The following is a 14,321-nucleotide window of genomic DNA, read 5'->3' as shown; positions in this document are numbered from 1 at the left end:
TTGTGCTGCGTTGGAAATGCATTGATTGGGTGTACTGCAGTATCCTAACACGTAGGATAGGTCACAATAAAACATTAACCAGTGCAATACCCAAAGAATTTAAACTTCCACACTTCCATATAAAGCCAAAATAGTTCAAAAATGGCCCAACAAATACTGCATTTAAAAATACTTACCAAACCAAATATGCAATTTTGAGCTATCAAGGGTGGAACACTGGATCAGAAAATATTTATGCAGGACAAACATTTCAAGGTGGTAATATAGAAATATTATTCTAATGAAACAATATGGCCAAAAACACAATAACATAGTATTAACATTGACTTCTTAATAGCCAAATGGACATTAAAACATTCAAAGTACAAAAAACAAATGCAGCTATTGTGCTAAATGGTAAGCAAAGTATCAAATGTAGCAACATACATTAGGCTAACAAACAAAACAACAGCCCCTCCTTCACCCCAAAACAATTAAGCGAGTTAGACAACAACCTTATATATGCTCATTATTATGAGCACAGGTCTTGAAAATAACATGCAAATGAAATTTAGCTGTTTGGTTTTTTGACAGTTTGACATTCCATAATAATTTATTGATCCGATCCTTTAGATTTGTACTATATATATAAATATTTATCTCACTCTATCTCTCTCTCTCCCTCTCTCTCTGTATATATATATATATATATATATATATATATAGACACACACACATATATACATACATGTATATGTACATATATATCTACAGGAGCAAGCAAGAACTTGCGTGTGTGGTTTGGACATAGGTGGAAAAAATCTAGTTCGCTGGAAAAAGCAAGGTTTTGCCCATAAGAGCCCGCTGGAATTTCTTTCTAGGTGGATCACCGGTTCTAGCATCGTATATGTTTAAGTAGGTGCCTGTGTAAAGAGCTGAAATCAGTTAACTCTTTCTAAACCTGAAAATATTAGGTCATGTAAAAATATGCTTATTTTGCAGCTAATATAAATGTTTAAAACATTTGAACAGGCCAAACATTTTTTTTATGTCTAAGTGAAAGATGTGTGCCATTAGAAAAATTTATTTTTTAGGGGAACAGTGACTTTTAATGCAAGCTCGCCAGTGTCAAACTGCCAGGGATGCGCAGCAGTGAGATCATTTCGATTGATAACTTCCGCACGAATAAGCTTGCGCCTGGAATTTAGTTAATAAATTGATCGGCTTCCGATTTTGGATTGCGAATACGAATGTGCGAGCGAGCTTCCCATTTTGCTTGATGAATCAGCCTTTTTGGCTTGGGGTTTGTCTAACAAACTGTCTGCAGCCTTTAGACCCAAAATAGAACAATCTTGCTTTCATCAGTCCAAAAAATGTTGCACCATTTCTCTTCAGCATGTCTTTTTTTTTCAACACTGGGGCTTGCGAGGGCTTGTTGTCTATAGCTTGGCTTTACACAGGTATCTTCTATTTGTATATTGTAATCACAGGTATCTTCAGACCTTCTTTGATCTTCCTGGAGCTTATCATTGGCTATTCCTATTTTGGCTATTCTTATATCCATTGAAATAGTAGTATTCTCCATCTTTCAGGTTTTAGTTGTCATTTTAAAGCATTTAGGATAATTTTAGCTGAGTAGCCCCAGCACTTTTTTATATGTTTTTCTCAACTTTTTAATCAAAGTTGGCTGTTCTGTATAATATCTGTAAAACATTTTCTGCCTTTCCTACATAAATAAGCTCCAAAATTTACTCCTGTTTTTTACAGAATGACCTCACTAATTGAGCTCCATACTGCTATTATTTTGAACAGCCTATTGTTCCCTTCTCTTGACTTTTAGTAAAGGAATAACACAGTGTTTTGATTTGGAATAGAATGTGCAGTGTTCCCAATGCATTTGTATGTATGGAAAGAAAAGCTATTAAGGATTTTGAGCTTTATTCACTTTTTTAAAACACACTGCTATTATTCTGAACTGTACATGTAAACAATAAACTTATATTCTTTATAGTTTATAAAAATCTATCAAATATACAATCATTAATGTTCAGAATTCATTAGCAATATATAGTTTTAATTTTTTTAATTTTTTCATTATATTATATTATTATTTAATTTATTTTACCTCATACAACCGTGCTCTTTTTCTAATGTGTTGAACATGGTATAAAGCTATGCTGCAACAAATGAACAAAAAAAATATTATTTTTCCTTGTTTATATAAATACCAGTTTCTTTCTTTAACCACCTGAGCGTTACACTGATTTCTAGATTTCTGTTCCAAAAGCGTCACAGGTTTTCATGAAATTTTTTTTTTAAATTGTAGACCTGTAACTTACAGAAATATGTCCGAATAGGGTTCTAGTAGATATCATGAATATAAAAAATGTTTGAAACACACAATCATGTAAAAAAAAAAAAAAAACTTTTAATAAAATTAAAGGAAAAACACAAAAATCAGCTTAAACAAGAACACATAAATAAATGAAAAATACTGAAAATGCGATAATTCGGTATAATGTATAGTAATATATTTTTCTAAAACACCTCCCTAGTGTCCGTCACATACCTATAGACAAAACCACATAAATATATTTTCTATTATTTTGTATTGGATTGGATACAGGACTTTGTATTAAATCCAATACAAAAAATTTGAATTTTCCGCTACGACCCTCATCGACGGGCGCACGCACGCGCATCATCAGGAATCGCCGAGGGACGCGTACGCAAATGCCGGGTATTCTAATTCTTTCCAAACTTCCATGCAAAAAGTGTTACATTTTTTGCATGGAAATTTATTTTGGATTGTAGGCTCTAATTCACCGAATTACCGCATAACTCACCAAAATATGTCCAAAATTTTATAAATTTAATAATTACATTTTTTTTTTATAAAACATAAAAAAAACATAAAAAAAAAAAATCTTTAAAAAAAACTAAAAAAGTTACAAAAAAAAAAAGTGTAAAATGTAATGTACAGTAGCTTATATAATATATATATAATACAATTATATATATATTATATAAGGATTTCTTTGTATTGAACTCAATACAGCTTTTTTGTATTGAGTTCAATACAAAGGAACTCAATGCAAAATTTTGAATTTGCCGCCCCGCCTCCCTCCCGCGGAACCCCGGTGATCGTCTCTGCACTCGCCGGCTGAACACAGAAGACACAAGACGTGTCCGGAGGAGCAGAGGGAGAAGGTGAGTATTTTTTTTTTCTCCAGCGATCGACGCTGGACAGTGACAGGCACAGGGATAGGGACAGGGACAGGGAGAGGAGGGAGAGGAAGCCGGCTGGCTTAGAAAAGAAAGCCAGCTGGCTTTCTCCTCTAAGCCGGCCGGCTTTTTCTTTTAAGGAGAGGGACACCCGACGCTGGAGGACGACGCTGGAACATGGACCCGACGCTGGAACACGGAACCGACGCTGGATTAGCATAGCGGGACCAGGTAAGTGGGGATTTTAGTGTAGGCGAAAAAATACGGGGTTAACCAAAAGAGCAAAAATATTTAGTGCGAGAAATTACGGGCTTAGCGGTTAGGGGGTTAATAAGATGCTGACAAGGTCCCCCCAAAAATGAATAATGGGATTTTTTACAAGACTGGAAAGTTGATCTCATTTACCTAATAATTATTTTGAAGACCCATATGATAACTCAAGGGTGTATTTATCTTTTCATTACTAATTAAATAGATGTATTCATAAAGGTGCTTCCTCAGATTTAATTTTGTCTTTCCAACATAGTAGCATCCAAACCTGCAGAATGATAAGTAAATAAGTCCTATAATCATCTATATTTTATCCTTGGAATTCTGATAGCTCAAATTTTGATAATCTTTTATTCATTTCTTCCTTAAAAAAATATTTTCAGGCAAATAAATATCCTTGATTATTTAAAATTGGTTTATGTTTTAATAAAGACAGAAATTTTTCAAGGACTTGTTTGATCTCCAATAATACGTTTACAGTTGTCCTAGCTTTAAAAGATCCTGTGCACACATTGGTTCATCCCTCCCTGTCTTACCGTATTTGTCTGATTTGTGTTGTGTGAACCCCCTAGAAATGTTGTTTTGGGTTGTGTGCCAGTTTGTACTTTCTGTGTATCATTTGATGTGTCTATTCCTGGGTTCATGTCTTTACCTAGATTTAAATCGTAGAGAGATCATGCTTTGTCTTGTGATCCCACACTGGTAAAAAGTGAATTTGAACACATTCTTGTTCTTATGTTTTAATATCAGTAATCATGTTACATGAGATACATAAAACCATTGTCACTTGTATGTACTAAATGTAATCCATGTAAAGTGCATTCATTCCCTTGATTTACTCTATTCAGGCACTCCATGTAACTCTCAGGGGTGTTTTCCTTAGGATAGCTTGCGTTCCACCCTGGAGTTTATCAGTACATTATCAATGTACTGAAATGTCCTCCCCAGCCATTAGATCTCAATCCAATAGAGCAGTTTGGGGATGTGGTGGAATACAAGATATGTATCATGGATGTGCAGCCAACCAAATCTGCAGCAACTCTGTGATGCAATAATGTCAATACAAACCAAGACTAGGTTGGCTAGGACATTTAGAACTTTTATCTTTTTATCTAATTTTAAGCTTCATATCTGAATGCAGTCCTTATGTGAAAAATTGGATACTTTTCCTGGGTCAGTTGTAATTGCTGTGGCTGCCTCTCCTATTCTTGCTTGGAGGGGGAATTAAATTTGACAGTGGATACAGCTTATGTGAGTACATATTGAGTCAACATATAGCATTAATGATTGTTCAGATAAACTTATTATTTATATTATGGTTATAGAAATGATGTATTATTTTTGTATTGAACTTTTCTAAGGAAGCTGTCACGATAAAGACACTTGAACAGGTGGTGGACCCTCTGTGCTACCAGCACGTTTAGCCGAGGTAATATCAGAGTCTAAGGTAGCGCCAGGTGTTCACCAGAGCTCCCCGCAAGGGGTGTTGGGCTTTGCTGCGAACAGCACCTAGGTTGCGGCCCTCAAACTCACCCGTGCAGATAGCAGCTGACAGCTAGAGATAACTGAGGCAAAGAAAAAAATCAACAGGCACATTCAAAACAGAAAACAGGACCGGGTCAGGGCAGGCAGAGGAACAGGCACGGTCAGGACAAGCCAAGGTCAGGAACAGGAAACCAAGACTGGAATCCAAATGCTCACAGGAACCTCAAGTAGTAACACCTATTGCTGAGGCAATAAGTGTCTGACTGAGCCCAGCATATATAGGGAGACTAACAGGCTAGCTGGGGGGGCACTAGAAAGACAGGTGAGAATCAATTAGCAGCAAGTCCAGAGCCAGGAGAGGAGCTAAAGTATGGTGGGAACAGCTGCTAATCAGACACTATGAGGAGGACAACAAGTACCAGATCAGCAGAGCTGCTGATCTGTGACAGAAGCAGAATAAAATCTGAAAAACACATCATATAAAAGGGGAGTATTGTTTTCAAAGGTAAAACTTAAAAATAAATCTCTCTACCTGCTGTGTTTGTGATTGCTGTCAACTTTTAATGCAATTTTGTTACTTTTAAATTGATGTTAGTGGTTGTATCAAATATTTAGGTGCTAAAATGTCTCCTGATCTCTAAAAGGGAAATTTATATTGTATTTTAAATTCATGGGACTTGGCATAAGTTAAACAATGTTAAACTATAACCCAACCCCACAAGATTTATGGAATTAAAAGTACACCTGTTCAATTGCTTGTTAAAATAAATATCCCAACAGCCAATCCCATGGCAGCAACTCATGACATGTCAAGGCGACCTGCAGAAGTTCAAACTAATCTTTAGAATGTAGAAAAAAGGCGATGAAAGGTACAAAGAAGATATGCAAAAGAGCATATCTGAGTGGCCAACACACTTAACCTTCAAGCAGATGGGCTAGAGCAGCAGACAACACTAGGGGCCCCTCATGTCAGAACAGGCAGCTAAAGCTACAATTTGCATAGGCTCACCAAAGTTGGGCAAAGGAGAGAAAGAGTAAGCAAGAGTTAAAGAAAGAGAGGTAAAGATGGGGAGAGAGAAAGAGGAGAGAGAGAAAAGGAGAGAGAGGGGGTAAAGAAAGAGGGAAAAGAGAAAAAGGGGGGGGGGAGAGAGCAAGAGAGGAAGAGAGAAAAGGAGCAAAAGAAAAAATAGAGAGGAGAGAAGAGGGAGAGAGAGAAAGGGGGAATAGTAAAGAGAAACAGAGTTAAGTAGAGAGGGAGCGAAAGAAGGGGATGTAGAGTGATAGAGAGAAAAAGAGAAAGATAAATAGAAAGCAAAAGAGAGAGCGGTAAAGTGAGAGAGATGGAGAAAAAAAAAATGAGAGAGAGGAGGAAGAAAAAAAGAGAAGAAGGAAAGATTCATTTTGTTTGCAACATAGAGAAACCATTACTTACCACTTAGCATGATATCTCATCAGCTATCTTCTCTGCCCTGCCTGACTTGTTTGGGTATTTTGTGCCTGGTAAACAGCTCCATTCTCCTCTATACTGTTCTTTGTACACCTGGGATTTCCAGACAATCCAAAAAGAGGTTTGGACGAAGCTACAAAGAACATTTTCTCCAAGCAACCTCACGCGTCTCTCACACAGTCTGGCTTACATGTGCCCTGCCCACGGATCACTGGACTTGAGTAGTGGAGAAAAAGCTGTCAGTTGTCCATGTGAAGGCATCTGAATAGGGATTGAGAGGTCATGTGACGTGGGAAATAGGTATTAGGGAGTGTACAGACTTGGTAGAGAAGTGGGGGGTAGCACAAGCTAGCTGGGCATGGGAGAAAAATGTATAAATCAGGCCATGGTTGTACCTTTCTTAAGAAGCACCTGCTGGATGTTGGCCATAGGATCTTTTTCAAAATCAAAGTTATTCCTTGACACTCCACTAAGTGCTAATTATTATTAAAGGAGCATATTTATAAAGTGACACACAAAGTATTTTTATATATATTTTTATTTAATAATATATAGTTGCCAGATTCCAATGTCTTTTTTACACCATCTAGTCGGTTAGCCCTACAAGTGGCCAGACCTGATTAAGATCATCCTTCTACATATTTGAATGACACTTACTGGTAAAGTTCAGGTACTAAAATTTTATACAGGATTCTTATCCCATGGGAATCAGATCTGAACAGATTTAGTCATTAATATTGAGTTATTGAGTTTTTGAAAGTTGAAATACTGCAGAATGATTCACAAAGGACAAGAAAAACACCTGCCTGCCTTTCTACTAAAAAAGGGGCTATCTGAGTGACTATATGCAGGGTAACTCCAAAGTTTCATGCAGTGCTGGACTTTAATTAGACTACTGGTCTTATTATAAAGTCTAGCAGTTGATATTGTATAATAAATAAAATAGTGCAATTGCAATAAATGTTTATTTGAAAAGAAACAAATTTATATGAATAATAAAAATGTGATAAAAACAGCAGTTCATAAACCATCATACTTTCAATTATAATTTAAAACAAGTTCATACAAAAGTCATTATACGTTCTCCTATTTCCATTTTTAAATATAAATACTCCCATTTTTCTGAAGTGCCACATATGTCGAAGGGCAATATTGTTGATAGAGATGTTCAACTAAAGTGTTGCTCCCTGGTTCCATAGTTTTCCGGTCACGATTCATATAGTTCCAAAGGTGCAAAGCATAGGATTGGTTGAAAGTTGGCAACTTGGTCCAAACCTCATAGTACCTTCTCCATGCTGGGTAAGGAATAGGATAAAATCGTTGAGGATTCAAAAAAGTAATATTGCCACACATGATATCTTCGGTGTTGTTGAAGTTAGGTAAAGTACATATCATTTTTAAAACACGAGTAAAGAGATGAGGTCCTTGATTTCCCCATGCGTTGCCATTATAATTCTTAACAAAATTTTCCATGCCTGTCCATGTAAAGGTATGTTGGGAAGCAAATCCAAAAACACCATTGCTGGAATACAGATTTGATTCACCAGCCAGAAAGTTCAAGTGGGGTATGGGCCGCATAGAGATGATGTCAGTGTCCATATAAATGCCTCCATATTTCCAGATTAGTGCTAGTCTGCAGCCATCTGAGCTTACGTGGATCCAGTGTGATTCCAAAGTAGTATTAATCTAGAAAAGATAGAGCAAAAACAGCTTAGTGGATTCAACTATAATGGTCACCTATATTTTTAAAGGTTTTCATTTTTTTGTCGTAATACAGCTAGTAGTAAATACCACATTCAACTGGACTTATTCCTTTGTGATGAAGATGTTTCACAACCTGTCCTTTATGACGGAATGAAAAAATAATAATATAGTAATATATAGTATAGTAAATCGTAATATAGTAATAATAATAATAATAATAATATAAATTTGACAATGCAGATTTTTTGACAAAGAAAATTATGATTCAAATATATTATAAGGGTAAAACTAGGTGAATGATACCAAATTGGACCTGATCTGAACTTCAATTACACAATTTACATAGGGACTGCAATAGGTTTAATGTGATATTAAGTATGAGGTATGAGGAGCTGTAAAAAGCCGTAATAAGTTCAATGTCTTCTTATATGTAAAAAATATGCCCTATAATCAGTTTTCACCTAACTTGATTCAGACACCACATTCAGAAAAAAAAAAGTTACAAAGAAAAATGGGACTTTCGGTTCAAGCACCTCATGGGAGAGTAACGGAACTCAGAGACTCCCGTTTACCCGGAGGAAAACTGCGGTCCTTCTCTGCTACAGCGCACTGTCAACCCACTAACCTACATCCTTACTTACCAGAACCCGGTCCGGATGGAGAAATACCTGGATAAAGTGTCACGAGAGGAGTCTTCCACTCCGAGACAGCAACTTGATAAGCGCTCACAAATCCAAGATGGCCGATCAGTCCCAGCCTGATGCATCAATATCTCTTCCCAGGCGAGCACTAGACACAGCCAGACTTACTTCTGACCATGCTCTAATAGCAGATGCAGTGGCAGTTTTACTGAAACTTTCACACTGCAGGAAGCCATAGGGAAAGGAATCCAGTCCCTAAGACATAAAATCAGGGACCACGCCCACAGGCTAGATGCTGTGGAGGAAAGAATCTCCTCAACGGAGGATGATAAGATTCAAACTTTGACCAGGATAATGTCACCTGAGAATCAGGTTAGTAGTCTAATGGGGAAACTAGATGACCTGGAGAACAGGCCCTATAGGAATAACCTGAGGTTTATTGGTATACCAGAATCGGTGAAACCGGAAAAAATCCTAGATCTTTGTGCTTACACACTCCCAGACCTCTTGGCCTACAACAGGTCTGAACGTGCACACCGCCTGTGTCAACCAAGCAAGGAAGGTAATGCACCCCATCCAGTGATAATAAATATCTGGATTATGCAGATAAGAATGCAATCCTTTAAGCATTTCCCATCAACAGGAATATTTCCTTGGAAAGGGCACCCTCACATACTTTTGCAGACTACTCTTTAGGAGTTTTGCGCAAAAGGAAGCAATTTCAAACCCTGTGTTCTCAGCTGTACCAGCGGTGGATCAGGTTTATCCTGGCTTACCCGGCAACACTACACTTATTTGACCAGGAAGTGAGCACCACTCATTTACCTCTGATCAAGCTGTCAAGAATTTTGTGAAGATCAACTGAATTCCCCATCAAGGGAAATTACCTCGTTGGAAACTGATCAGGCCTTCTCACCGAGAATCCCCAATTTTGCAATGCTCTCAAAAAACCAGTTCACAGTCACCGACGAAAGCAACTAAATGAACCACGCTATGGTAGACTGTTGGCTATAGGAGGGATAAAACTCGTCAAAAAGGCAGAAAAGATGTTTTCATCTATCATTTAAAAAAAGGAGTTTAAATCCTTAATACAATTTTTGTGCAATCTGGCAATGCGTGCAGAATGGGATCAAGTCAATCATTTCATAATGCCCTCCAGGTGTGAGCCTGTCTTATATGTTTTTCTCATTTTAAATGCTTCCCACGAGGAAAAAAGGAAGACAACTAAATAAGAATCATTGGTTATCCCCCTTCTTACCCTGGATTACCCCACCCCCTCCTGTGTTGTTATTTTTGTTTTGGACATTCTCTAGGGTTGCAGATATTACCTATCACCCAAGTGGATTACATGCTTGCAACAAGGACAGGACTTGGAGTGCCCACACTCTCATATTTTTGTTTGCGAGGAACTGTTGGACCCTGCTTCTTTGCTATGCCCTAATGGGCTTAATCAGTTTTTGGTATTTCTAATGGGCTTCTGGAGGTCCCCCCTGGGGGAACTTGCAGTACAGTATTTTTTATGTGTATAATCTCATGGAATATAAAGGGGTTTAGGTCCCCCAATAGGCGAATGGCGGCCCTCAGGCATTTAAAGTGCCTGGGGGCCAACATTGTACTGCTTCAGGAGACACATCTGGGGCGGGGGGATTTCTCAAGAATGCAGAAAGTGTGGGTAGGTGAGTTCCTGGGTTCCCCAGCTATTGGCAGAAAGGCGGGGGTTCTGATTTTGTTACACAGGAACCTACAGGTGAAACTCCACCTAAAGATGAGTGACACCGGGTATACCATCGTCAATGTGTACACCCCAAACTCCCCTGGAAGCTGCACAGTGGATAGCTCAGAACTCCGGCCAACTGCCTGAATGCCTGTAGGGGGGGGGGGGGTCACTGGGGGACGAGGGCAGGAGGGTCCCTTAAGTATCTTGGCTGATACAGCAAGTTTGCATGATGTATGGTGCCAACATTATCTGCTTCAAAGGCAGTTTACTTTGTGCCACAAGCTCATCTCTCGCAATCCAGAATTGATTATCTATTCTGTACAGATCCCCCTTTACAGAGGGTACTCCACAGAATATCTGCCCATGGTCATTTCAGACCACGCACCCATAATGTTTACACTTCATGACATCACTCCTAAGGTGTGGATACGGAGGTTCCCGTCATATCTATATTCAGTTTCAGGCAGAACTCAAATTAGCATAGCTTGATTATGAATCCACTAATTAAATACACACGAAATCCTACTCTTTTTTGGGAAGCGGTCAAAGCCTACCTTAGAGGCAGAATTATTGGATATGTGTCGAAGCGACAAAAATAGGCGAAACACAATTACTTTACTACCTTGGCAAAATTGAGTGACACCCAGTCCCAGTTAACCACTAAGCCAACTAGAGAAAATAGATCTCCATGGCAAAAAGCCAAAACTGAATTTGACACATGGCTTGAGAGATCTGAGCAGCACAAGGGGAAACATATTGATTTAAAATTGCACAAAATTGGAAAGAAGGCTGAGATCAGAGGTGACTCACCCAGCACAAATAGCTGCCACACTAGCGGACTTTTATACTGATCTGTATACTGGGAGAACTGCACCTCCATCAAGGGCTGGAGATTTTTTTAACGCCCTATCATGTCTCACTATAAATAGGGAACAGGTGGATCAGCTAAGTGTGCCTATCACAGATGTTGAAATAAACAGAGTAATATCCAAAATGTCTAAAGGCAAAGACCCAGGCCCTGATGGCCTTACATCTGAATTTTACAAAATATTGAAGGAGGAAGTATTACAATAACTATGCCACCTCTATAATGATGTGTGGGAATGTGGCATGTACCTACCATCTGGTAGGGAATCATACATAAAAATCCTTCCAAAAAAAGTGCAGGACCCTCTAGACCCAGCAGCATTTTGGCCCATATCATTAATTAATCTTTATGCCAATCTTTTATCTAAAATCATGGCAGATCGCTTTGCCAGGTTTTTGCTATCCCAAATTTCCCCATCACAGGTTGGATTTGTGCGTGGTAGATCATCCAGAACTAACATGCAAAGGTATTCGCTGCCCTGGAATATGCAAAGTCCCATCCACAAAAGGATTTGTCGATCATTGGTAGGGATGAGTGAGTTGGCCTCTGACAGTCCTGCAAAAATTTCTTCAAACTTCCGGGGGGGTTGGCAAAATTTAGGCGAATCGATTTCGCGTATTGCATTAATACATAGCTGCATAATATCTTAATGCTATATAAATCCTGTTTATTATTATTATTATTATTATTAATAATAATTGCTAGCTGGCATTATGACCTATATGACCTGCTGACATTTTTCTGGCTTTTTTGATAGATATCAAGTGTGATCAGAATAAAATATATGTATTTTTTTTTTAGAGAAATGAAAAAAATATCTGTAATTTTTTGATAGAAAGACAGAAATCTTTTTGGCTTTTGTGATAGATTGCAAGATGTATCACACTGAAATATTATTTGGAGTGTAGGACAGAAATGTTTCTGCTTTTTATGATAACTAGCAAGAGGTAGCAAGAAAAACTGCACAATCTGTATATTTCAAAATATACAGAAGGCTCCTAACCTGTCCCTATCACAATGCACAATGGCATTTGTGATAGATTGCAAGAGATATAACACTGAAATATTTTGTGGAGTGCAGGGCAGAAATGTTTCTGCCTTTTCTGATAGCTAGCAAGAGGTCTAAGAAAAACTGCACAATCTGTATATTTCAAAATATACAGAAGGCTCCTAACCTGTCCCTATCCTAATGCACAATAGTTTTTGTGATAGATTGCAAGTATTACACTGAACTGTTTTTTGGAGAATAAGACAGAAATGTTTCTGCCTTTTCTGATAACTAGCAAGAGGTAGCAAGAAAAACTGCACAATCTGTATATTTCAAAATATACAGAAGGCTCCTAACCTGTCCCTGTCACAATTCACTTCTCTCCCTGCTTCTTTCTCTCACACAAAACAAAATATGGAGTCACTAACCCCTCCCTCCTTACGTGTATATATATGCCTGTTCTGAGATCTCTGCTAATTGGGCTGCTGGGTCTTGCTGTGCATCCTGGGAGCAAATGATTCACTCCCAGTCACGCCAATCCTGACGGTAATAGTCCTCATTTGTTAGTCCTCATTTGTTAGTCGAGAACATGACCTCAAGGCGAATCACAAGGCCTTTCTCGCTTAAATGTTCAGTAAGCGAGAAAGGCCTGATTCTCCACGAGATCGAACTTACAAATCTTGCTCGCTTATCCCTAATCATTGGTATGGACATTGAGAAGGCATTCTATAACGTTGGCATCGGATGGCAATTCACGTCTTTACAAAGAATTAGAATGCAGGGCCCATTCTGTAATCTCCTAAAGGCCATGTACAGTCAAGCCAGAGTTTACACCCCTGGTTTCCTCTCCAGCTCGATTCCACTTCAGAAGAAGATGAGACAGAAATGTCCCCTGTCTCCATTGCTCTTCAATTTAGCATTGGAAACTTTGGTGCGACATAAAGAATCTACCTCTAAACCTCATGGTATTCGCATGCGTAAGGTAGAACTAAGCTCAACATTTTTTGCCGATCATATATTATTGTTCACCTCTGACCCCTCAGCTGATCTACCTCAAATTGAGAAGATCTTTCAGGAATTTGAAGAGTTAGTGGGTTTAAAGATACATTTCACCAAAAGTGAGATATTGCCACTAATCTCATTGCGAAATAGACTTTGGTTAACCCAAACCATGTTTAAGGTAGCTACTGAATATATAACTTACTTAGGTATTAAAATAGGGAAAACTTCTGTTTATAAACTCAACTACCCACCACTGTATCAGAAAATAAAGCAGGAATTATCATTATGGGAGAACCTGCGGCTCTCTTTTTTTGGCAGATGCCACCTAATAAAACTGGTTTCTTTTGCCAGGCTGTTATACTCCCTGTTAACCATATTGTTACTGCTTCCACTCAGGGGTATTGCAATATTACACAATGCTTTAACTAGGTTTTTATGGAGAAGTAAATGTCATAGAATTTCTCTAACTTGGCAGAGGGAGGGATGACTCTTCCTAATATACAATTTATCCAGTCTGTTCCACCATGTGGCAGATTTGATAATGGGCACATCTCATTACTCCAATAATAAGCTGGAAAGAACTATGGCCCACCAGTGGGATCTGTGCCCCATTCTTCACTGCCCATTTTCCAAAGTCCCCATGGACATAAAATACAATAATATATTAAGGGAAACAATTGTAACCTGGAGAAATTTAGGGAAAAAGATGGTCTGCCTTGAGGGTTTTCAAATTATTTGCTAATTTGTGGGAACCCACCCAGAGCCTAGAGTATAAAGCCTTTCGAACGTGGAAGAAAAAAGGGTTATCCAAGATGGGAGATTTCTGTCCACAAAACAATGAGCAACCATATTCATTAAGAAAACATGCGCTTCGGGTAATTGGTATCCCCTGCTATTGACATTAGACTGTGATAATGATATACCGTATTTTTCGGACCATAAGACGCACTTTTTTTCCCCCTAAAGTGGGGGGAAAATCAGGGTGCGTCTTATGG

The 14,321-nt window shown here is 38.3% G+C and overlaps 1 protein-coding gene across 1 annotated transcript in view; it reads right to left on the bottom strand.

Moving 5' to 3' along the window:
* Positions 1 to 7,352: 7,352 nt before the first annotated feature.
* The window catches only part of LOC140330001 (alpha-1,4-N-acetylglucosaminyltransferase-like), a 10,217-nt gene continuing 3,248 nt past the window's right edge, over positions 7,353 to 14,321 (bottom strand). The window contains exon 2 of the mRNA XM_072410368.1: positions 7,353 to 8,092. Coding sequence (XP_072266469.1) covers positions 7,505 to 8,092 — 588 coding nt within the window. The 3' untranslated portion in view covers positions 7,353 to 7,504. The remainder of the gene's footprint in view (positions 8,093 to 14,321) is intronic.

Source organism: Pyxicephalus adspersus, chromosome 4 (genome assembly GCF_032062135.1).
Source record: "Pyxicephalus adspersus chromosome 4, UCB_Pads_2.0, whole genome shotgun sequence".
Taxonomy (NCBI): domain Eukaryota; kingdom Metazoa; phylum Chordata; class Amphibia; order Anura; family Pyxicephalidae; genus Pyxicephalus; species Pyxicephalus adspersus.
This window is presented reverse-complemented; position numbering and strand designations above follow the sequence as displayed.